We start from the raw sequence: 26,363 nt of genomic DNA, 5'->3' as shown, positions 1-26,363 counted from the left end.
AAAACAAACTAAGAAGGGAGAAAACTGGCAGTAATTGTTAACAATAATAAAATCCAAAGTTTCCAGAAAAAGAATTTTTGAAAATGATATCCATTACCATGATTTTGACAGCTTTCCAATAAATAAAGATTTTCTGATGAGTCTGCTGGTGAAAGTAACAAAAGTGATGTTTTGATGTTGTATAATGAAATTTGTCAACATTTAGAATTCTTTCATAACTTAGTGAACCAGTATTTTTCAAATAACCAATTCATGATATTACAAAATTAGGTTTGAATGAAGATCCATTCAAAGTGCAGAATAAACAAATATAAGAGTGTGAAAAGTATATTGATGTAGTACCAAGTTCCATATTACAATTAACTTTGGAAAATCATCACTCATCAAGTTTTTGTAAAGTATTGAAGAAGAGTATCTACAATTACCTGAAAAGGCTATTAAAACTCCTTTCTTTTCCAGCTACATCTTTATGTGTGACAAGATTTACTTCATACATTTCAATTAAAAAAAAAACAGATTGCAACAGATTGTGTACAGAGCAGATGTGAGAATCCAGATGTCTTCTATGAAGCCAAACATTAAAGAGATTAGCAAAACTGTAAAATAATGCAACTCTTCTCACAAAAGTTTGTTTTTCTTTTGGAAAGTAGAGCTATTTTTCATAATAAGTACATTACTTATGTTAACATATATTAGGTTTGTTATTATCTTTAAATGAATTACTCAAATATTTTCAAATTTCTTAGCTTTTAATAGTTAAACTTAACAGAACAAATATCAGTAAGTATAATCCATATATTCAAAAGCTCCTTGGGGTCCTAAACAAAAGAGTGTAAAGGGTCCCAAGGCTGTAAAGTTGGAAACCACTATCTTAAAGCATCCCTTGACCAAGGGATTTGACCAATCATTTTTGACCATTTTTTTGACCAATCACTTTTTATCAAACACCTATCAGTGAAAAAATTCTGACCATTAGCCTGCAGTATAAGCGTAATGATTTTTAAACTAAATACCTACATTACTACCAATTCAAAGCATAAACATTAGTATAATATTATTGTTTCCCTTTACTTAAATAGGTAAAAACTAAATATTTTTACATGTTCTAACATTTCCTTTCCACATCTTATGTTCCATTTCACACATCTCTGGGCAAGATCACAACTTCAGAGGCCACTATTCCCTCATCTCTGCCCATCAAGAAGCTCTTTATCATACCCACTGCCTAAATTATCAACCTCCCTCCGTCTTTGCACCACCACTGCCTCAGTTCATCTCATGTTTTCTGAGCTGAACTCTGGCTTCCTGATCACTTTCTCAGCTTCCAGTACTTTTTCCAGAAATCTATCTTCTAAGCTGCTGCCATACAATTCTCATCACATCATGCTCCTACAGTAAAGTCCATATAAAAACATTTTGTCATCCGGCTTCTGTTGCATGCCAATTCTTTGATATATTTGCACCTACTCACATGACTTCCTCAGTACTTAAACGAATACCTATAAAAACACTGTTATCAGGGCATCTGCGTGTTCAGTGAGTTAGTGTCCAACTCTTGGTTTTGGCTCAGGTCATGATCTCACGGTTCATGAGTTTGAGCCCTGCATCGGGCTCCGTGCTGACAGCACTGTTATCCATGGCACCTCACACCTCAGAGCATTTGAGCTCCCGCAATGTCCCCCTCCCACCCATTCAACTCCCCTTCAAAACCCATGCCCATCTGACCGCATCCTACCTGTCCTTCCAGACTCAGCTCAAGCATGAGTTCCTGCATGAAGCCTGCTTCAGCACCCCTCTTCCCACAGGTATGTGGTATATCAGCACAGGATGTTGGTTTCATTTTATCAACGCATTTATTTTGCTGTGTTACGTGTTATAAATTTACACGTTTATTCCTCCAACTAAACAGCGAGCTCTGAGGGCAGGTGGCGTCTTATTCATCCAGGTATCCTGGTTCCAGGTCTGAGCCTGGCACAGAGTGAGTGTTCGTAAAAGTCTGTTGAATGAACCTCCCCACAGAAGTTATCCTACTGCCATTCCCCATAAATCTCATTTGAGTTCTTGCATTTTTCTCTTCCTGTCTATGTCTCTATTCATATAACAAACACAAACACACTTATATGTATGTATGCGTGTGTGTATATATATTTTTAATAATATCTTTATACCTACTCCCCACTTAAATGATGCTATTTTTTTTACTTTTTACTTTAGCCAGAAACTAAATCTTAGCTTTAAAAATATTAAAGATTTTTAAATTTTGTAATAATTAATTTACAAAGATAACATCATTAGAAAGACAGAATTAGAATTATATGGTTTGAAAAAAGATACAACTAATTTACAAATTCTATGCATTATAGGAGGATGCTTTGGGCAAATCACACTAAACTTCCTCATTTTCTCATTTTTCTCAATCTTTACCGATAAATCAAAAATGCGTAGATCAATTAAACTGGTAAGACAGTTATAAGGAGAAAATGTAACTGAAGTAAAACACTCTGCTATTAAAAAATGCTTCTAATTTAGAATACATAAAGCAAGCATCTCTAAAGAACTAGCATGTGAATAAAAGCATGCAAAGTGGAACTTTGATTTATTTTAGGAAGACAAGCATTAAAACATTTGAAATCGTATACATATTTTTAGATGTCTATGAATTCTTTTAAAATATCCTTTATTATATACATATATTTGTGTGTAAGTGAATAGATATCTATCAAGCTCCTACATCTGTATATGAAACTTCTCCCTGAATATTATTTTTAGGAAAAGGAAACATTTAGTAACAGTGCATTTTAGCATGGCAATCTTAAAAAGCAATATGGGTGAAGCTATAGAATCCAGATTCTGTGTGGGGTGGGGATAGGGTACTGCCCAGGACATTCCCGGTTTGGCCACTAAAAGTATCAGATCCTGGGAAACCTGTTAGCCCTGGGAAAACGAAGACAGTGGTCACTGTAGTGTGGGGACCTGTCTGTCAGTCATTTGGGAGAATTCCCCTTATGTATGTTTTAAAGCAAATCACCTTTAAACCTAACCTAAACTTGGGTTAGGATAAGCAATTACATATAGTATTCCAGGAATATCTACTTCTAGAAATGAAATTGTGGGAAGGTAACTTAGGATGCCAAAAGAAGATAAGTAACTTTAGCATATCCAAATGCAGTTACTTTTATGTTTCTAGCTTCAAACATCTGCATGGAGAGTTAAGAAGTGCAAGCAATTGGCTAGCTTTTTTAATAAACTGGCTCTGACTTTTGTATGCTTAGCATGAGTACTCATGAGTACTCTGAACATGACATTGACTAGTTAAGAGCACAGGCTTGGAAATCAGACTTGGATTCAAATCCCAGCTCTATCAGTTACTGGCTAGGTGACTTTGGGGATTAGAGAGTTTACTGAAAGTCTCTAATTCTTAGTTTCTTTATCTTTAAAACAATCTCACAAGACAATTGTAAAGATTAAGAGACATAAGGGTGCCTGGGTGGCTCAGTCGGCTAAACGTCCAAGTCTTGATTTTGGCTCAGGTCATGATCCCAAAGTCGTTGGATCAAGCCCTGGCAGAGGCTCCATGCTGAGTGTGGAGTCTGCTTGGAATTCTCTCCTTCTCCCTCTCCCCCACTCACTCTCCCTCCCTCTCTCTCTCAGGAAAAAAAAAAAAAAAAGATTAAGAGACCTAAAAAATGTAAAAGATTTAGTATCTGTGCCTGGAATATAATAAGTACTATAAAAAATAACCATTATATTGATATATGTTTTCACTTTTCACCTGAGTATTATGACATTATGTCGATAATAGCTTCAGACTAATTAGAAAATCATAGTTCCTTATTACAATTGAACATCTATGAGAGAAAAAAGAATTTCTTTAATGATATAACCATTAAAAACAAAACAAAACAAAAAGGCTTATAAAACTCTAACTGCTAAAATGAATGCCAGGAAATGACCTTTATCTCATTTGCCATAATTGCAGTAGGAGAATCAGACTCTGCAAATGTGGTTTTTTCCCTCCCAGTCTCAATACACTGTGCAGACTCAGTCCATAGGCAGATATTACCATGAAAACAAAGTTAGAGAAAATTGAACTTTTCCAAAATCCAAAAGGGTATAGCAAGCAAACACTAACCAGGTAGCTAAAGAACAATAAAGTCTGAAGAAAAGAGAATGTAAGACATTGATCTTGAGTTGTGCTTTCCAGAAAAGCAAAAGGAAATTATTGGGGAGAAGCCTGAGCTCATTAAGCACTGATTTCCTGCTGGCCCCCCTGCACTCCAGCCTCCCACATCATACTTTCTTTTTCCTGATTTGGTAAAGTAGTTGAGAAAATAGAAGCCTGAATTACCAGGATTGGCAGTGTGGCTTACAGTCCCTTGAAAAAGGGGAAACTTCCATTTTATGTTAGCTACAAAAACAGAACAAGATAACATTGTATTTTCAAGATGATACTTTTTAAAATATCAATTAAGGGGTAAAACAGAATTAATTAATAAACTTTAGTGTTAGCCAATTAATAAACGTTAGTATTCTTTTTGATATTGTGTATTATAACTAAACATACTAAAAAGCTTTAATTTCTCTATCTTCCCAATCTGTTATACAAATATTGCTGATTCAATAAAGCTTCCTCATTAGCAAAAAACTGCTGCTGTGGTCTTGAACTAAGTGGTCAGCAGGAATTTAAGGGAAGGGAAAAACATGTGTGAAACACCTCTTTGTGCCTCTGTAGATACATTTGCTCATGAATGGGCATGATAGCTCTGTGAAGTCATATTAGTCCCATTTGATAAAAAATAAAAACAGAAGCTCAGAGAGAATAAATAATTTCCAAGGTCACAAAACTAATAATAATGGTAATGCTAGCTAATATTATTGCATTACTTAGTCAATTCACAAAATCCTAAGGTGGATGTCATTATTATATGTAGTTTTAAAAATGAGAAAGCAGAGGGGCACCTGGGCAGCTCAGTGAGGTAAGCTACGGGCTCTTGATTTCGGCTCAGGTGATGATCTCATTTGTGAGTTTGTGAGTTTGAGCCCAGCATCGGGCTCCACAATGAAAGTGCGGAGCCTGCTTGGGATTCTCTCTCTCCCTCTCTCCCCCTCCCCCACTCGCGCTTTTTCTCTCTCTCTCAAAATAAATAAATAAACTTTAAAAAAAAAGGGAAACAGAAGTTAAATAACTTGTCCCTCTGCATATTGTCTATCTTAAGACACCATCTAGTTCATTCTAGACAAATGAAAATGCTTAGTATACAATTCAGCACAGAAGTGGTGCTCAGTGAATGTTATCATCAGACTGAATCTTTCTTGCTATTTCTAAGAAATTCAATACTAAAAAGGAAAATGAGTTTAGACAGTAATAATTTCCTGTCACTTCCTTTTCAACTGGATACTCTAAATGGTGACAGAATGGAAATCTCATTGTTCACTATTATCTCACTTATTGATCCCACAGATATTGTGAGCCCTGTATTATAAGCCAAAAGAAAGATGAAAGAAGAAAGAAAGAAAGAAGAAAGAAAGAAAGAAAGAAAGAAAGAAAGAAAGAAAGAAAAAAAGAAAGAAAGAAAGAAGACGTCAACCATGGTAATAAGTATTAATTGTCTGCTGGCTAGGAGTAGCTCATGGGGCCCCAATAGATAGCAGAGAGAGTGATTTTTTTATTAACTGAAATCCAACTCAACTCTTTTTACTTATTTTTTTTAATTTTGCTTGACTTCATTTTGTCCTCACAAAACCTGTGTGAGGTAGGTTTCCCAGCCTGCTTTCATAGATGAAGGAACGCCATTTGTGATCAAGTGTACTCAGGCTCACAGAATCTATGTCTTCTGACCATAAGCCCAGCACTCTCTCTTTGAGCTCACAATTTCTTCTCAGCTGCAGGGATTCAGAACCTATGACCAAATCAGAGTGTTCAAGAGGTGAGCCTGTTTTCTGACCTACAATCCACTAAGTGAAGGAGAGGCTGGGATTCCAGGAGGAAGGACATTGTAACAAACACTATGACAAGTATATGGATAACAGTACCCTAAACATTTCCCCAAAGACAACTATGGCCACTTATTTAGGGAAAGTGGGATACCTTTAGAGCACTATTGGACACAGAACATGAGCTGTAATTGTTAACTAGGGGCCTGAAGCATTTACATGCCCTTCCCTTAGAGTGGTCATATGGGGGCCAGGTAATATATAGGATCATGCCTCAGGTCTGGCTTACAATGGATCCACTGAGTCCATGGATGCATCCAAGTTCCTGATATTTCATTGGCTCACACATACATGGTGGTTGGTATAACTCCCTACATTGTTCCTTGGCCAGGGTGAGAGTTATCATAGTGGGGAAAAGCCAAGTGGAAGGCCTGTAACACCACCACGGTCACCACCACCACCACGAGCCAAAAGGGTAAGTCAGACCAACCTCAAATCCTATCTGATTAATTAAAGATCATGGATTCAGGAGGGCAGGAATCATAGTTAGTTATCAAAAGGTTCCAACAACATAAATCAAATCAAAATTAACTTCACAAGTTGATAAAGCTCCCTCCATTGATACAGAAATTTTGAAACTTAGTTTTGGGAGTTAGTTAATATTGTCTTTTTTTTCTATACATCCTTATTCTTCCAACACAGTCAATTGTATATAAATCCTAGACATTGCAAGCCAAATTTTTCTTCCTAAAAATTCATTTTTATATATAGGTAATGCAAATGCTATATATCACTCACTGCTCATCAATTTTTAAGTCGGTAAAAATTTTGTATGCCTAGATTAACCTTGAAACCAGGTGAAGCAGTAAAATCTTATGCAAATTTAAACATGTAGTCCAGAGTTTGAACTAGATCATATCAATGGCATAATGATTCAATTTTCTATGTAAAAAGGGATTTGTCCTAAAGGGAATAATCCAATATTCATGCATAAACACAGATATCTACATTTTTATTTTTATGATTTTAGACAAGAATGCAAAATGATTATCAAATGAAAACTCTCAAGTTTACACCAGAGATTAATGTGTTTGTACCCACAGGTCCAAAACTGTATTAAGCACCACAGGGAATATAAAATATCAAACATACACTACATGCTCTCAAAGAACTAACATGGGGCTTGCTTATTTAGATTCAGGTCTCAGCAGTATTAGGGTATGTAGTTGCATTTAACAATACACTTTAAGGGTTCTAAAAGCACCAAAAATAACTACAAAAATGTGAAACAGGTCGGGATCTGACTCCGGTCAGTTCAGACTGCTCTGACTCAGGATCTGGTGTCAGACTGAGTGCATTCAACCCCAAATCTCCTTTGTAGCTTCAATTCTCTGAGCTTCACTTTCCCCCTCTGTAATATGGGTTCTTGTGAAGATTAAATAAGGTCAGATAAAGCATTTAGCATAGAACCAAGCACATGGTTAAGTATTCAGTGCATATTAGCCACTATTATTTCCATTAGGTATTATTCTGGAAATAGTCCCAAGCGAAAAAGAGGAATATTAATAGCCAAAAAAATTAGGTTCTTCCAGACACTAAGAAAAACTTGGAAAGCTGGAATCATCTGTTTCAAATTCCCCACCAACCGCCCCTAGGAATAGTCTGATCATGTTGAACACCGAACACAATTAGTACAACACATCACAAAGGCCACAAAGGCATCTACCCAGAGCCGTCGGTGCTGTCAGTCACCCTCTACTTTTCCTCTCATGTAACCAGGATCACCATCAATTATCCCCACCACTCAGTTTTCTTCACCTGTGCCTTATCTTAAAAAAAAAATAATGATTGTGTGTTTTAAAATCTACTTTTTAATTCTGCTGTAACTTTGTGATGTGGGCCCTAGAAGCACAGGATGTTTAGAACACAAACAACCCAACAGAGCCCTGCTTAGCCAGCCAGAATGAAAAGGACCACTTCTTAAGTCAGAGAGAAGTGACATCAGCCTCAGACTCCCACCTCTTTCTTTTCCTTTGTGTGCATTAGAGACGAGCACTGAAATGAAAACCCTTCTTATGCCTTGTCAGAGAACTCAGTGTGTGTTGATAAAACATGTTTATCCTTTCAAATATGTTGATTTGCTGGGCAGACATGTTACTAAGGCAATAATTCTTGGTGAAGTGGTCATTGAAAGTAAATTATTTTTTATCATTTTCACACCTTATATTAACTGAATAATAAACCTGACATTGATAAAATGATGTTTAACTCTTGAAGCTTAGAAGAATTATAGTGACCAGATTTCTTACCTACAACAATGCCATAGGAAAAAAACAGAAAGTAGATATTGGGGGCAAAACTGCTCAACATCAGGCCTCCAGCTACCATGAAGCCACTGAAGATTGTCACAGGTCTTGCTCCAAAAGAGGAGACACAGAGGCTGCAGACAGGACCTAAAATAATAAATGAAACCTTCACTTATTTAACAATAACCTCCTTCCCACAGTCCTAGGATCCATCCCATCATAAATTTAAAATGATTCTTTCCATCATACAATAACACTAACAGTAAACATCTACTGTGTATTTACTATGTGCTGGACACTCTACGAGATACTTCATAGAAACAATCTCATTTCATTTGAATCTCCCTGCAGCCCTGAAAGTGCTATTAACCTCACTTGTTGATAAGGAAATCAAGGTTTCAGGATGGTAAGGCCATGTAGGTAAGAAACAGGCATTCTGGAGTCAGGCCTTATTCAAATTCAAGTTCTACCACTTGCTGGCAGTTCAATCTTAGGCAGCTTATCTGATGTCTCTGGGCTTCAGTTTCCTCATCTGCAGATTGGAATAATAATCATACTACCTTGTGGTGCTACAGGCAGGACAAATGAGAGCACAGGTGTCAAGCTGATCACAAGGCCTGGGACAAGGAAGTCTCTGATCGGGGCCAGCTCCTCAGTGACAAGAGCAGCAACAGCAGCCACCAGAGTGGTAACAGAGAGAGAAGTAACAACCCAGGCAGTCTGACTCCTGAGCCCAGCGTCTTAACCACCATACTATTCTGAGGACTTTTCCTCCTGCATGTTCCATGCATATTTCCTCCCCAGTGCTCCTTCTCAGCATGGAGCCGGTCAGGTAATTGATGAGGAAAATAAACTTGATGACTGACTGACCACAACCAGTCGCCACCCTGTAGAGTGATGATGTGGGGGTGGGGTGGGACCAATGGAGGTGGGACCAATGGAGAAGCACCCTACCCATTCCAGCACGGGTCTGTCAGTACCACTGTCCTACATTCTACATGTAATCTGGAATTTGGGGGGTGAAGTGCACTGTTGAGTGGCAGGCTACAGTGACCACTACCTGGATCTGTTCTATGCATACGTGGGCAACTGCCCATGTAACAGGATTTAAGTCATAGTGAAATTCTCTTCCACTAGCAGTGTACCTACAAAGCATTAACTACAAAGCATGCATATCAGAAACGAAAGGACATTGGGGATTATTCAGCACATTAGTCTCATTTACACGAAGGAAACTGAAGCTCACAGAGGTTGTCCATGCCCATGGTAGAAGGAAGAGCCCAGGTTTCAAAAGCAAAGAGAAACCCTAGTTAAGTTGACAACCTTAAGTTGACAACAACCTTTCAAGGTACAGATTATTATTCCCAATTTTTAAAAAGTATAATCACCAAGATGGCTAAAGGCAGACAACAGTGAGTGTTAGCAAGGATATGGAGCAATCAGAAGTCTCCTAAACTGCTGGTGTTTTCTCCTAAAGCTGAACACAGCACATGGTTCAGAAATTCTGCTTCCATGTATACACTCAATAGAAATACCTGTACCAAAAGTACATAAATGTTCGCAGCAGAACTACTCATGGTAGCCTAGAACCCCAGACGTTCATCAGCAATATGATGTGTAAGTGAATTCTGGTGTAGTCACACAGTGGACCATTGAGAATGAAGGATCTATTGCTACACGTGGAGTGAAAGACAACATGAGAAAGTATACATTACATAATTGCAATTATAAAAAGTAAAAAAAAAACAGGCAAAATTAATCTATGATTAGAAGTCAGAATAATGGTTATCTTTAGTAATGGGTAGGGAGTTGTAACCAGAGGAAGCCCAGCCCAACTTCCTAGGTAGTACCAATGTTCTGTTTCTTGATGTGAGTGTGCTTAGTACATGGGTATAATCTGGTTTGTGAAAAATTCATCAAGTAATACTCATGATATGTACAGTTTTATGTATATATCTTTTTTAATGTTTATTTTTGAGAGTGAGGGCATGAGCACACACATGCGTGAGTGGGGGTGGACAGGGGCGGGGTGGGGGGGAAGAGGATCCCAAAGTAGGGCTCAAACTCACGAACCATGAGATCATGTCCTGAGCTGAAACCAGAAGCTCAACTGACTGAGCCACCCAGGCACTACTGTATATATCTTTTATTTAGATTTTAAAACATTTTAAGTAACCTCAAACTGAGAAATTAGTTAGTAAGTGATAGAACCAGGATCTAACCACCCAAGTCCAACATTCCTGCCAGGACCAGAGAAACTCTCAAGCGCATTCTTAAGACCAGGTTATGACCACTAAGATACTACATAGCTCTCAACATGCACAGCTCTCCCACATTTCTCCCTGGTCATGAACTGGCCCCTGACATTTCAGGCCTTCTATGTGAGCCAATACAGAAGAGCAGGCTGATATATTTACACGATAAACAGAGGGGAATATTCTGTGCCAGCGTTTTAAAAGGAAAATAAATTTGAAAGACCAAACTTATCATCCAAGAGTTGAGCTGCCTGTATACCCAATTAGAAATACTTAGATACTTCAAAAATAGAAGTGATTTTAAGGGCCAAATTTCATAAATGGATATCTGACATCATAAAGGCATGACCCTTCTGTGTTATTTACCAAACTGCACTGACAGAGAATCAGCGTCAACAAATTTAACAGGCACAATAGAATTAAAACAGAGATTATTGCTGGCATACCTGAAAAGTTCCAAGTTTCACCCTCAAAGTAGGACTTTAAATTTATGCTCCTTAATGTATAATAATTCCACAAGGAGACGCAGAGTTTGGGAAGCTAGGGGTAGGGATGGAGGGTCATAATTTTCATAGCATGTACAATAACACTGTAACTATTACATGCTAAAAAGTACATAATTATTATCAATTACATGATAAGTTCATAAATTATTTTGTGTAATATACAATTCACAGAAAACAATCAAGCTTAAAGAAGAAATGAGCAGAAATTCTTTGACCAATCAAAACAGTAAATTGAAAACTCTTTTTAAAAAATTCTCTACTTTCATACTGCCATCTGCTGCTTACTTAGAGAAAAATATCTTGATGTCAGAGATTGAAAACAAAGAATTTTAGAGGAAAGAGGCCTTGGAGAGGGTCCAAACACCTCATTTTAAAATGATAAAACTGGAAGTCAGAAAGATCCTGTTATTTGACCAAACATTCATAGCCAATCAATGACAGGGCTAAGGCCAAAGTCAGCTTAGCATTCTTCCCAATAAGAACTATTTCAATTGATGCCTTAATTTTTTCCTAAAAATCAAAATATTAGTAAAGAACACCAATGTACTTTTGTTAATATGTTACAACTTAAGCAGTTTTATGAATTGATAGCAAATGAAAGTATAACATTCAAGCTCATCTTGGTGTTTAAAAGTTTAGGGCAAATAATTTTTTTCCCATCCTCGGAACCAGAGTATTTCCAGATTCTATTTACATAGATTTAAACCACATTAGCCCCATATTTCATCAATAACAATTATGGCAAAGTATAACTGGAATTGACCATTAAGTCACATCCGTAAAACATGACACATTCACATGTTTAGCTCTTTGTAATAACAGGCAAGTTTTCCAAGATGATAAACCATGGAGTACTGGACTAGTTTCAAGAGATAAATTCAATAAAAAGACTGCTCTCAGAGGAGACTTCATATAATGCTTCAGGTCTTATGCTTTGCAGAAGGGGCTTTTGGAACAAACATTAGTTAACTCATAATAAGCCAGTGATTCCACTTCTTGAAAGCTATAAAATTTTAGAAAAAAAAATCAGAGAGAAAGCTTCACCATCTGGTTGCCAGGTTTTTGTTTTAACAAGTAAGGTCATTCTTTGAATGTAACAACTCTACAATATCGCTGCCATTTCATTAAAGAGCAAGAAGGAATATTTTAATAAGAAAGTAATGAGCAGGATATAATTTCAGAATAAAATGTAAGATAGTAAGAAGATAGTGGGAACTTTATACACACACACACACACACACACACACACACACACAGTATCATTGCCTTTATATTAATTTTGCCTTCAGTGAAAACCTTTCTTGAAATTACAGTTGTAAGTATATTGGTGTTTGGGAGCCATTATTACTATTACTACATTCTGTTGAGAGATTAATATTGACTGGTTGGTTGAACTGAAAGTCCTCGGCTGAGTGTTAAGTAGCAAAGCTTGCAATAAGCACAGAAGAAAGCTCTAAGGATGGTTAGATGGCAATGTGGGGCACTAATTGCTGAACAGCTCTACCCTTTCCAGGTTATGGTATGCAGAGCTCTTAAGAGATATTCTGTTCTCTTGCACGGGGGCCCTGGCAACATTTTTGGCACAATGGGGACACATTCACTCAAAAAATGTAAGAACCTGTGTGTTAGGGAATAACCCTACAAACCAAAAGAAGGAGCAAAGAAAGAAAGGAAGATAAGAATACGACTTTGAGAACTGCAACCTCTTAAATACAAAATGAAACAAAAATATGAAATAATTTCTTAATAATCATCTGCACATCAGACTGATTGGGGTAATTTTCATCCAATGAAAGGAATAAAAAGGGAAATGAAAATGAACATCCTAACTGAAAAAGTGTTTTGTTATGATCATGGGTAAATTTAAAAAATGAGAAGAATGAGTTGTTACAAGGAAGTCAGAATGATCCACAAGTAAGTGATGAAATTGTTTCCTTGAGCCCTCAGGGTACTGTAGGAAGAAACAACAGAACTAAATTGTTGCTGGCTCTTAAAATTAGCATGGAGGAAGAATATACTTCTTAAAATTTAGAAGTATGTTAGTAATGTTCTCTTTAGGTCTGCATTAATCAAACAAAAAACAAAATATTTGATCACTGTCATTCCTTCACTATTGACCAAGTGTCCAGTAAAGCAACACTCCACAATAGAAATATAAGGAGTTACACATGTGATCCACATATGGAATTCTAAACTCTCTAGTAGGCACATTAGAAGAATAAAACAGGTAAAATTAATTTCAGTGATACATTTTATCTGACTCAATAAGCCCAAACATTATCATTTCAATATCATTAATGAGATATTTTACATTCTTTTGTGAATGAATCCAGTATGAATTTGTTGCACTTCTAGCATGCCTGAACTTGAACTAGCCACACTTCAAGTGCTCAATAACCACATGTGACTGGTGGCTGCTGGTGGGACAGCATAGCACTAGAGTCTCACTCATATCATGGTAGAAGACAGAGGGCACACAATTCAATACCTAAATCGCAAGGCAAAATAAACACACAAGAGTTAAATTAAAACCCAAGGTCACGGGCAAGAGGCACCAAAAGAAAGGTTCAAATCATATGTTTTGAGATTTCAGAAAAGGGAGAGCACCATGGGTCAAGAAACTGCACCTTGACCTGATGGACCATAAAGGGTGGTTATATCAGCGAAAGGAATGGAAATATATTCTAAATGGAAACAGAAACATAATGTGGTTTTCCCCAATTTATAATTATTATAAGATAGCTTTGGGTAAGAAATCATGGAAGGGGCATGCACTTATTTCCCCTAAAAAGTTTCAGAATCCCAAGAGTGGTAGGATGGCCAGGCCTACTGCACTGAAGCCATAAATAGGCTGACAGTACAGTGAGAAATAAAATATAGCAGTAACCAGGTTGTATGCCTGCAGCACAGCAAGAATTTCCTAATAGAGCAGATGATGGGGCCCATGAGAGTCTTAACTCTCTACCCACAATGCATGGAGCCCAGTGAACCTTTGTAGATTCCTCACTCCTTGCTCTTGCTGAGACCAGAATTTTAAGTTCATCTCCCTATGGGAAGAGAAAGGCCACACCCACTCAGTCCTTGATCTCATGAATATTGACTAGCTTGCTTGTTGGTTGGTTTGGTGAGATATAGAGAGTAGGGAAAGCTTAACCAAAACCCAGAGTTATTCTCACCAATCCTGGAAAAGCCTACCACACTGGGAACTGGCCAATATGTAACAGAATCCTTGTAGGAGGCAGAAATTCAGTCCTACTTGCAGGAGTTAACAGGACTTGAGAGTAAAATTGTACAGATATCCTCAAATACAATTCTGCCAGCACTCACAACTCACCCAGCAAGCCCAACTGGCTATAGTGACCTACTCCATCAGCCTGGGGATAGATTTATTGACTCATTATCAATTTGAAGAACTTTGGAGGAATTAAGGAGAAGGGGGGCACTGTTAAGTCTGCTTATAGTACAAAAATATAGAACAAAAGGTCTGCCTGTTTCAGCAGCTCTGTTATCTGAAAAAACAGCCCCACCTTTCTTGAATTTGAAGAATGACATCTAACTGTGCTTTAGCTCAGCTGAAAACAATGCAAGGCCACGACAGCCCGTGAGTTCACTTAAGTTCCATCCCTCCTGTATCAGTCACATTTCAAACAGAGAAACAGACCCAGAAGTTTTGTGTTAAAAGATTTATTGCAAGGAATTGGCTTCTGCGATTATGAGACCTGGCTAGGCAAGTATAAAACCCACAGTGCAGCCTATCAGGAAGGGCAGGTTGAAACTCTCTGGCACAGGCTGACCATACAGCCAAAACATGGAATTTCTTCTGGGAAAGCTCAGTTCCACTCTTAAGGCGTTTTAAAGGATTGAATCAAGTTCACCCAAATTGTCTAGGATAATCTCCCTTATTTAAAGTCAGTTGATTATGGGGGTGCCTGGGTGGCTCAGTTGGTTAAGCGTCCGACTTCGGCTCAGGTCACGATCTCACGGTCCGTGAGTTCGAGCCCCGCGTCGGGCTCTGGGCCGATGGCTCAGAGCCTGGAGCCTGCTTCCGATTCTGTGTCTCCCTCTCTCTCTGCCCCTCCCCCGTTCATGCTCTGTCTCTGTCTCAAAAATAAATAAAAACGTTAAAAAAAATAAAATTAAAAAAAATAAAGTCAGTTGATTATGGACCTTGAGCACATCTATAAAATATCTTTACAGCAACACCTACACTAGTGTTTGACTAACTGGGGAACATAGCATAGCCAGGTTGACACTGACCATCACATCTCCCAAAGCAATGCCTCCTTCTCCAGCCAGATATACTCTTCCAGAATGCAACCCTGTGGTGCAGGCTCCAGGCCTTTGCATGGTGCCTGTTCCCTGATGGTCTACCTTGCACAGCCCATCCTCCCATCTAGCCCACCTCACAACCTATCTCTATAAAACTCCAGACATTGCTTTCCCCTTGCCTTTGTGAAGTCTCAAATTATCAGTAACTCTTCTTTCTGTCTCTTCCCTGAAACTAAAATCCCTTGTAAGCACAGATGATGTCTTCTGTATTGGAATCCCAAGCACAAAGGACACTCTATGGATGTATGTAATGTTAACTTATATAATGATAGTGAGCTTGTATAACCCAAATTCCCAGCTTTATTCATCCCAAAGATCAGCTGTATAAGCAAATAATTCAGACAGAGGAAGAAGTATTTTCTCTTCAATTATTCCAGTTTCAAAGAGAAGGAATGAAGAATTAAGATTATGAAGAGTATAAAGTGAACATATGCATGTCTTGCATTGTTTGCACATTACTGTGAGCTACCATTCAAATCTCAGTTTGCCAGAGACCAGGGGTGTGCCTTTAAATTCGAGATGCTTAGGTACAATCTCAGTAAAGTTCTAGTTTTCCCTCCAGCCCATCCCCCTAGAAGTATCTTTGTCTTTCATTCTGAAAGGTTTCATTTTTTTGTGGATTCCACAGTTTGGTTGCAACTGCTTGGGAAAGTAATTTTATTTGTGGGTGATTCTTGTTCTTTAATAGCTAAGGTTTGTTGAGCACCTACCATATAGCAAACACCATCTCAATTACTTTATACAACAATCATATAAGGTAGTACTTTTATTGTCTCCAATTTAAAGATGAAGAAACAGGCTTCTCAGGTTAGAGAAACTGGAGCGTGGGTGCCACTTCTCCTCTTAGAGAATGTGCTTTATCTTGGGCTGCGTCTTCATGTGGGCATCCTGGGCACTAAACTTGAGGACAGTAATGCCTACCTCAGTGCACTGTTGTAAGGACCATACAATCTGTATGCTACTTGGCAAATAGACTTACTCTTCCATGCCTTGCTCAGTTATAAAGCTCCAGAGTTTGGATCACAGAACTGAGACTCCTACTACGTCTTCTGTGAACAAAACTGGGTAAAGACAATAACTCATGTTTCTCAGATATAATACGGCCTACCTGCATCATAGTCATCTGGGCAGCCAGTTAAAATGAAGACCCCCCCATCCCCACCCCACTGCACTGATAGGTAGGAAATTGTCTTTTTAGACAACCTTGAGTAATTCGTATATAGTCCTGAATGTAAGAGCAAATACACACATGCACATATACATCTATATGTGTATATATGTATGTATATGGGTATATACATATGTATATATTTATATATGTATGTATGTATACATATAAAGCTCATCTTTATCAAAAAGATGTATGAATATAGATATATATACACATATGTATAAACTATATTTTATCAAAAAGATGCAAAGATGTACACTTATGTGGTTTTTTTCACCAGAATCAGAGTCACTGGACACTATTTTTCATGTTTTACATGGCACAAGCAGTGCTACAACCAAGCCAAAAAAACCTACAGCAGTCCCTTTTACAAGTGAGTCAAAGCAAATCACACATTGGAGAATTATCGACAAGTGCAAGATTAAAATCTAAGTCAAGAGGTAACCCAATGGTGGTTCCCAACTGAAAATCACTTTTCGGGCTTTAAAAACATTTACATATGTGGGCCTCTTCATAGACCAACTGAATTAGAATGTCTGAGGTCAAATAGAGGCCTTTAGATGCTGAACTGTTTCTATAGATGATTCTAACTATCTTCCCAGTTAAGAATTGCTGATAACCATTTGGGTCACCAACATGAGACCTACTTTTCCCATTTCCAAGGTAATATTAATCTGTTTATTTCTCTGCAGAACAAAGTTGTCAACAAAGGGCTGATGTGGCTCACACATGCTAGACACATCTTGCGAATACTTCATTACCATTGTTTTCAGGATCTGTCTTTTAATTTATGCTATGAAGAGCATAGCATATGGGAGGCCAACATCACACGTGTTCAGCACACACATGCGCGCGCGCGCACACACACACACACACACACACACCTATAAGTGGTAGCTGTTCAGCCATCATTTCTTTCCTATCACTTCCTCCTTGTTTAGCCCTCTGTCTCTTTATTCTATCGTCATCTTCACAAAGGGTTTCATTAGCTGGGTGCAAGTGCCTCCTCGTCTAGCAGATGAAACTGAAGTTAAGTGACTTATACAAGGTAACTCAGCTAACTAATCTTGGTGCCAGGACTTAAATTAGCCTCTAACTTCAACCCGATGCTCCCCCCCTCCCAGTATGTTCTCCCCCCCTGAACTTTGGTGAGATGCTCTATTTCCCCAGCCCCTGCAAGCAGAGCTGGTTTCAAGGCTTGAGTGCCACACACTTGATTTACTGCTCTGCTGTCTCTGTCTTAAAATTCTTAAGTTTTAACAAGGGTCCTTGCATTTTTATTTTGCACTGGGACCTGCAAATTATGTAGCTGGTCCTGCTACAAGTTAAGGGGGAAGCTCCTGGTCCTTGAAGCAGTGGGAACTTGGAGAAAGTGCAAGCTGCTGTTCAGACCACCAATGTCCCATCCATCCCGAAGGAGCTGTCAGCTTCTCTGAACCCTCAATGCCCACCTGGACTGACTTATTGACAAAATTTGTTCTCTGAATATGTGCTGTCATTTCAATTGTCCTTTGACCCTTGCTGGAAGACAGGATAATTACCTTTCTGTTTAAGTATTTGCTAATAGAAATGGTGACTAATTGGAGGACATTTAAAAAGATTCTGTCTTCTTTGTGCCACATCATTTTGTAGAAATCAATGCTTGCAAACTCCTATATTAACATATCAATTATCCATTTGTACTTTGACAGCTTTGGAAACAATCCACATTTTGAAACACTCTTTGAAATAAGTCTTGAGCAAACTTTTCCTGTTTCTCCTGAGTTCCTAATGACAGTATTATTTTCATTTGTTTAGTTATGTTTAGTTATCTTATCTGACATGGCCACAATATCCACTATTGTGTTTTCAAGTCTTGCTTTTAATTCAACAAGATAATACATCAATTGGAAACAAATGATTTTGTTTTGTCTTAAGAAGTCCCCTTTAGATATCAAGAAAAGACAGCATACTTAAAAGAAGGAACAGCTAATGCATTTTGTGTTCATGAAATCATTTCAGAGCTGAAAATTACCTTTCAAATCACCACATTCAATGTCCTTATTTTCTCCTTATGTTCCTACGATGTCTGTATATCCCCACAGAATAGAGATTGTGATTTTCTCAATGAAGCAGGCCAACCTCATAGCACACAGGAAAAGACCCCAGGGATACTGACCCTAAGAAGTCACCATCTTAGCACACCTGTGCTTAAATAGTTTCAAGTAAATCAGATTGATGGTCACTAAATATTACTGCAGATTTCAAACTATTACTCCAGAAATTGAAGTGCCATAATGATTTTCATCCTTTAAAGGTAAATGAAAACCCCTCTACTCTTCTTTCTAAAGATGAATCTAAGATTTCATTCTAGATTCATTCTAAAGATTCTTTCTAAAGAAAGAATCCCTACTCCATCGTATGTAAACATTTATCAAGAATATTACTTATGGAGATATTATACAAAGGCCACACAAAATTCATCACATCTATACCATACATAACACTGCATTAAAATTCTGAATAGTGTCATCATTGTGAGATGGAACTACCTTTGCCATGTCAAATTTTCCTCATGAAGGTGACACAAATGTAGTTCATGCAATTTGATCACAGTGGACCTGAATCAAAGAGGAGTAATTTCGAATCGTATAGGAACTGCTTACAGGACAGTGAACATCATGTGGTCCTTTGCTCATCAGCATACACTGGACATGCCTGGTTGGATGACTTCATCTCCCTGTATCAATCTTACTCATGGAAGCATGGGTGTCTCTCACTAGACTGTGAGTCTCTTAAGGCAGGTACAACGTGTTTACTGCTCATCTTTTTATATCTAGCATCTAGCACACTGCCTGGCACACAATGGCAAATAAATGCATCAAGAAATGAATGCATATCTTATGGAACCCTGTATTTTCACATAGATTTATTATAATCTCAAGGAAGGCAGGAAAATATGTGCTAGTTAAAAAAAAACAAAACAAAACAATAGCCTCCTATGCCTTGCACAGTGTTGGCAATGCAACAAATCTAATTAAATGATAAAGGAATTAGGAGAAGCATAGATTTATCCACTTACTTGCAAGCAAGCCAACTCCACTTGCAAGGGATCCGACCCAGGCTGTTTTTCCTTTTCCTTCACCAAAGGCATCCAGCCATTCTATGTACAAGACTCCAACAGCCAACGGTGATCCGTAACACAGAAACTGAGTGAAAAAGGAGACAAGCACGATCACCCAGCCCCATCCACCATCAGGTGACTTTTTAAATTCCATCGTAAGGTGAGATCAAGGAGGTGTTCCTCTGTCGGGCCTAAGCAAAAACAAAAGGAAAAGAAAAGCATATTTAGAGTGTGGTGGGGCACATTATTTTGGATTAAAAATATCTTCTAAATTAAATAAAAAATCTTCTCTAAAAATATACATGGAGAAGCATAAAAATCACTGACATATCAAGTTAACTTTAAATTTTGTGCTGATGATTTAAGTAATATTTCCACATGGATCAAAAAAATTTTTTTTAATTATAAAAAGGCACAGAGTGAAAACCTTGTCCCCATTCACCAGGTCTGGTTTCTTGTCACATGTTGGGTTCCCCGGGAGGCAGACTATTAGTAAGAAGGAGGTTTATTAGGACTGTTCTCTTCCTATGGAAGGTAATAGGGGAGAGAAAAAGTAAGCTGCCACGTGGTGTTAAGGAAGGGGACTTCTAAAGCTGGGATGGTCCTTCAGAGTTGCCCTGAGTTGGGCATGAAGAGTTGCCCTGTCTTCCCCCAAGTTGCTCTTTCGCTGGATTTGGACCATCCAAGAAGAGTGCATGACCTTAGGTGAGGCTGTCATTCCCGGAGGACAGTCAGCTGAAGCCCCAGCACCCCCCACCCCACCGCCTGCCTTGGCCAGCACTCTCAACAGCTGGGGCAAGGAATCTCTCATTCCCAAAGGGGGTCTGGGGGGGAATTGGCAGCACATCACCATGTCCACCAACTTAAGTATCCTCCCAGACTTTGTTCATGAAGGTACAAGCAAAACCAAGCAAATAGTCTTAGATTCCCCTCTTTCTTAAAAAAAAAAAAAAAAAAAAAAAAAAAAAAAAAAAAAAAAAAATAAAATTACATTTATTTATTTTTGACAGAGTGAGACAGAGCACAAGTGGGGGAGGGGCAGAGACAGAAGGAGACACAGAATCTGAAGTAGGCTCCAGGCAAGCGTTCAAAACAGAGCCCAACATGGGGCTAGAACCCATGAACCATGAGATCGTGACCTGAGCTGAAGTCGGTCACTTAACCGACTGAGCCACCCAGGCGCCCCTAGATTTCCCTCTTTTTACACAGAAAGTAGCATATTGTACAATCTATTCCAAACCTTGTCTCATGCATTTAATACCCTCAAGATTTTTCCCTGTCAATACACAGCTTCCTTAGTCTTTTTTTTCTCAATAAGCACAAAGTAGCTCACCATATGGCTGCACACATGTTCGTTTATTCATTTATTAAATAGGCAAAATATTTATATGGTTCAAAACTGAAAAATAAGGACCAAAGGTATACAATCCATACCTATTTCCCACCTAACTCCCATACCCTCCATAGGAAACCAATACTTGTTGTTTCTTTTATATCTTTCTAGAGTTGGTTTATGTATACATTGTTCACTCAAATATAGATTTCCTCTATTTTTTACACAGAAAAATATTCTGAATGCATAGCGACCTTCCTCATTCTCTTGTTTGTGCTGCATTGTGTTTCATTATAGGGCTTTCTCTTAATTCAACCAGTTCCCTGTGACTTACACTGAAAAACAACGCTGCGATGAATAATCTTACATATCCATACACCTTTTTGCACATATGCATATCTGTTAGATAAAACCCAAACGAGGAATTGCTGAGTCAAAAGGTAAGAACATTGTATCTGTAACTAGTATTACGAAATTGGCGTCAAAGGATTAAACCAATTCGTATTATCCCCAGCAATTTGGGGTGTGTCATAAAGCTTTTGCATTTTTGTCAATTTGGTACTGGTAAAACAGTATTTCATTATAGATTTAACTTGCATTTCTCAGCTTTCCCTGAAAGTTGTGTGTCATTACATAGATAAAAAGCCATTTGTAATTCCTATCTAATTCTTGGGTATATATGTGTGTATTTCTGTAATTTCCATTCTGTTCCATTGATCTGCCTTTCACTCAACATTACAATAGCTTAATTACTAAGTCTGAATTACATTTGTAAGTTGACTTAAGGAAAATTGATCCTTTTGTGATGTTGAGTCTTGCCATCGAAGAACATGGTGTGCTTCTCCATTTGTTCAAGTCTACTATTCTTAATAGAAGATATTAAGTGTTCTTTATGTTTAAAGTTTTCCCTAACATTTCTTTTTATTTTAAGTATTCTATCCTTTTTGTTAATATTAAAATCAGGGTTATTTCTTTGTTTTGTTTGTATGTGTAAAAGTTATTGATGTCTATAAGTTAATTTTGTATCCAATTACCCTACTACATTCTATTGTTTGCAGTAGATTTTTGGATGATTCTCTTGAGTATATAAAATATATAATACAATAAAGTTACACAATCATCTACAAACAAGGATAATTTTACGTTCTTATTTTGAGTTTTTATACTTCAAAATGCCTTCTTTTGTCTTTGCATCTAACAGGGCATACAGAATAATGTCAAATAATAAGAGTATATGTCTTTGGTTCCTAACTTAGAATACCTTCAAATGCCAACGTGCTGCCTCTGGAGCTTAGATAGATTTCTTTCACAAAGAAAACATTCACATTACTCTATCTTGAGTGTTACCATAAAAAAAAATGCTTACTACATTTTATCAAACACATTTCTGATGCACAGGGAGATGATTATGATTTTCTCCATATAACTTTTAATGTAACAAAATCTGTATTTTTTACTATTGAACTATCTTTGAATTACTGGATTAAATTTTCCTGGGTTCGTGCACTATTTTGATTATGTCAGCTTATTTGGGGGACAAAGGAAGGATTTTTTAAGTTTATATATTTATTTTGAGAGAGAAAAAGTGTGTGTATGCACATGTGCATGCAGGAAAAGGGCAGAAAGAGAGGGTGAGACAGAATCCCAAGCAGGTTCTGCACTGTCAGTGTGGAACCTGATGCAGGTCTTAAACTCACAAACTGTGAGATCATGATCTAAGCTGAAATCAAGAATCTGATGCTTAATCAACTGAGCCACCCAGAAGCCCCATAGAGGAAGGATTTTTAAATTGATAAGTAAGATCTGTCTTTTTTGTTTTTAATTTTTACTAGGTTTTGGAATCAAAATAATATTTTAAAAGAATTTGAAAATATTACTTTTTTTGAAGATCTGAAACAGTTTACATGGCAATAGATTTAGAGGCCCAAGCCTTGACCTTCCTGCCCCCAACAGGGCCATCCACTTAATGTATGCTTTTTATGTCACTACACCATGTCAGGTTTACAATCAGTTTTAACTGAGTCTTCTTTGACCTCAGATTTTTCCAAGCCATTCCCTTGGCTGTGGTTTTATCAAATAATAGGTAAAGACAGTAGAAAATGTCATTCATCCGTTCATGCACATCTCTAATTAGATGACGGAGCACTTGGCTACCTTAAGAGAGTCATAGTTACACCCATCGATTTATATGGGCTTCACTGAATTTCTTCACTTTGACATTCAGAACGCTAAGGCAAAATCACGTCATGACCTGCCACAGGCCTTTAAAGTGTATAAATTAGCTTTCAGTATTTCATAACTGACAATTGAAAGAGGTTACAATTTGTACACAGAACTGTAGAGTCTAAAAGCCAGTCTTTCAGACCAAATGATTGTGTTAGCAGACAGAATACTCCAAATTTCCAAATATCTAAGTCCTTTGAAATAATCAGCTATGTCTCTTCTTTAGAAGTCAACTCTCTCCAGTACCTACTCTAATGTAAAAGTAAACAATATCATTTTGGTCCTTCGAATGACAATTTAGTCCTTTGCAAATTTCTTGTTCAAAATCCCTTTTAAAGAAAATATAGTCTTAATTCCCTAAACTAGATTATTATATGATAGCAACAGCCAAACATCTAAAGAGACTAAAAGGCTGTATAAGAACAAATGCATATAAGATTGCCCTTCAATTAAATCTTCAAATTATCACACTTCAGGAAAAGTACACATTTACATAGGCAAAGCACCAGAATCATGAGGAAAGCCGGTATTTTCTGAAGGGTCAGAGGAGGAAAAGGGTGAGGAGTATCTCCCTTGCCAGTTTGCAGACCTAAGTAGACAGAAGTGCTTTTATACACAAAATACCTTGGCCTTGCTTCACTTTGCCTTGCCTTGGGTGACATTTCAACACACAGGACAGGAGCCAGAGAAATTCTTCTCACAGTAAATATTTGGGAGAACAAACCTTTGAAATACAAAGTTCTCATGTATATCAACTCTGACTAGAAAGACAAGTTTTTATAAAGAGTTGGCTAATAGCTTCTAACTTTTAATTGTCTCACAGTTTGATGTACATGTAGTATGCATAGAATATGGTGGAAAATACCATTTAGTGATGTCTTGTTTTCTGTCAGGGTAACTATACCTTTCCCCTACAGTTTCTTCTATTCCTTAAGTGTTTCTCACCTGCTATTTCTCTGACATTATATATTCTCCAAGGTAATTTCACAAATAGACTAATCTTTATTTTCCCCCTTTTGTAATGGTACCCAATTTCCTTTGGGGGACTTGGGTCTTCTCTATGAGTGGATAGTTGGTAAGACTGTTGATCAAGGTTCTTTGATCTTGACCCATAGAGTAGTATGTGATCCAAGCAAAGCCAGCAGGACCTCTTTCCCAGGACTCTGAATTTTGACTGAAATGCTATAAGGAAATATATATTTGAAGTTTACTGATTTCAATGGTAGTACATTGAAGAGACCACCTTGACTACCTTGGGGTATACCCAAGATGGGTTTCTCCAGCCTTTCATTTCACCCTGTGAACAAACCCAGGAAATTATTTTGTTAATTTGTTTTTGCTTCTTGTACTTGGAACAGAATAAAATTTGAGTGTGAAGTAATTTCAAGTTGATTATTACCTTTCTATACCCCACTTGGTCCCATTTGGGCCAAAGGGTAGGTTTAGGAGCACAGTCTATGACTGCACAATATGGGAAATATAGAATATGCCATATCTCTTTTTCTTGAAATTTCTTGTTATCCCTTCTTCTTCACATCTTATGATTCAATATGATAAAATCTCTTCTCTGGCATTCTTTTAACTAAAAACTTCAAATTAACTGAAATTTCCACTAAGTCCACTTATACTAATATTTAGAGAAATACAGCATTATAAAAGTGATCTTTATTCAACTTTTATGATTGCCTACAAATTAAAATATATTGACTAGATACCAAGAAGAAGAAGAAATAGCAGAAAAAATAGAAAGCATGGCTTTTGCTCCCTAGGAGCTTATAACCCAGTTAAGATGTAAGATAGCATGCGAGTGAGTGCCAAAGAGGTGGCTGGATGTGAAATGTTTGAGAGTCAGAGGGAAAGGAAAGCAGGAGTGGAAGGCCCTGTGAAGTAGGTTGGTCCTAATGAACAATGGAGAGATTCAGGAAAGCATGGCTCTAGTAAGAGAAACAACATGAACATGGGTGTGGAATCAGGATAGGCCTGCTAAATTTGGTGAAAGTAAAGAAGGCAAGTCTTAGAGGGATCACAGAGGAAAACAAGATTGGAAAGATGGTACTCTCAGTTGAAATTTAAGAAGACAATGTCTCAAGAAGCCTATACTTACAACGTCAAGATATATTATCTAAGTGATAGATTTTTCTTGTCCTAAAAAATAACAAAATCTGTAAGTATCAGAAAGTGTTGTTTTGTTTGGACTAGTGTTCCATGAGTATACTCAAAATTGGGGGCTTTTAATCATATAACTGTATAAAAATATGCTTTTAGGAAACACACACATTCTGGTATATTCTGGTACATTCTTTGAAATTTTGGAAACTTAAAAAAAGAATTTTAACGTTTATTTATTTTTGAGAGAGAAAGAGAGAGCATGAGCAGGGAAGGGGCAGAGAGAGAGTCACAGAACCTAAAGCAGGTCAGGCTTTAAGCTGTCAGCACAGAGCCTGATGCAGGGCTTGAACTCATGAACTGCAAGATCGTGACCTGAGCTGAAGCTAGCTGCTCAACCGACTGAGCCACCCAGGCACCCTGGAATCTTTTTTAATCAGAGTGTTCACAAACCCAGACTTTGCATGATGAGACATCTTATCAAACTCAAAATTGCAAGCCATTTTGAGAGACCATTTGAAGAGCCCTATAATTTAAGGGCAGTTCTGTCACAGTACAGGATCTAATGGAACATTACAAAATTAACTTTAGCTTATAATTTAAGTGCATATCTTATTTTTAACCTAAACATTAAATATGTTCTACATATTATAAACCTCCCTTGGAGTGGGGAGAGATATTATTACTCAAGCAAATGAGATTATCATAGTATGAAGGATAGCAGATCTCTTAAAGCTAGCATTTGTTTTGTGAAAGCACAAATTACAAGACACTTTCTTTGGAAATGTTGATAGAAGTCTACATTTTACTGTTGATTTACAAAGTGATTAGACTCCAATAGTCTATGCATTTACTTCTGCTCAAATAATGCCAATCCTCTGTTATTTTCTCAAATCTACACTGGCTAAAAATGTCTATTCTCCACACATAGAATGCTAGAATTGCATATTTGACGTTTATGAACATTCAGTGTTGACACAGAAGTTTTCTGTCTCTGAGGTGTATACATACATATTACACTATTTTTTGCCAAATTGGGAGTGATTTACAGTTTACCTTCCTTTCAGTTGATGGTCCCTCTTGCCATTCCCCCCCCC

At 37.5% G+C, this 26,363-nt stretch overlaps 1 protein-coding gene across 2 annotated transcripts in view; it reads right to left on the bottom strand.

The window, feature by feature from the left end:
* The window catches only part of SLC16A9 (solute carrier family 16 member 9), a 56,099-nt gene that overhangs the window by 9,405 nt on the left and 20,331 nt on the right, over positions 1–26,363 (bottom strand). Inside the window, exons 2-3 of one of the 2 annotated variants that reach the window (XM_030335114.1) lie at positions 19,563–19,795; positions 8,244–8,387 (exon numbers count right to left, since the gene is read on the bottom strand). In XM_030335114.1, the coding sequence (XP_030190974.1) occupies positions 8,244–8,387; positions 19,563–19,758 (340 nt within the window). In that variant the 5' untranslated portion in view covers positions 19,759–19,795. The remainder of the gene's footprint in view (positions 1–8,243; positions 8,388–19,562; positions 19,796–26,363) is intronic. The other variant, XM_030335115.1, reaches the window with a different exon arrangement.

Source organism: Lynx canadensis, chromosome D2 (assembly GCF_007474595.2).
Source record: "Lynx canadensis isolate LIC74 chromosome D2, mLynCan4.pri.v2, whole genome shotgun sequence".
Classification (NCBI taxonomy): Eukaryota; Metazoa; Chordata; class Mammalia; order Carnivora; family Felidae; genus Lynx; species Lynx canadensis.
The sequence above is the reverse complement of the archived record's forward strand: the minus strand, read 5'-3'. Positions and strand labels throughout refer to the sequence as shown.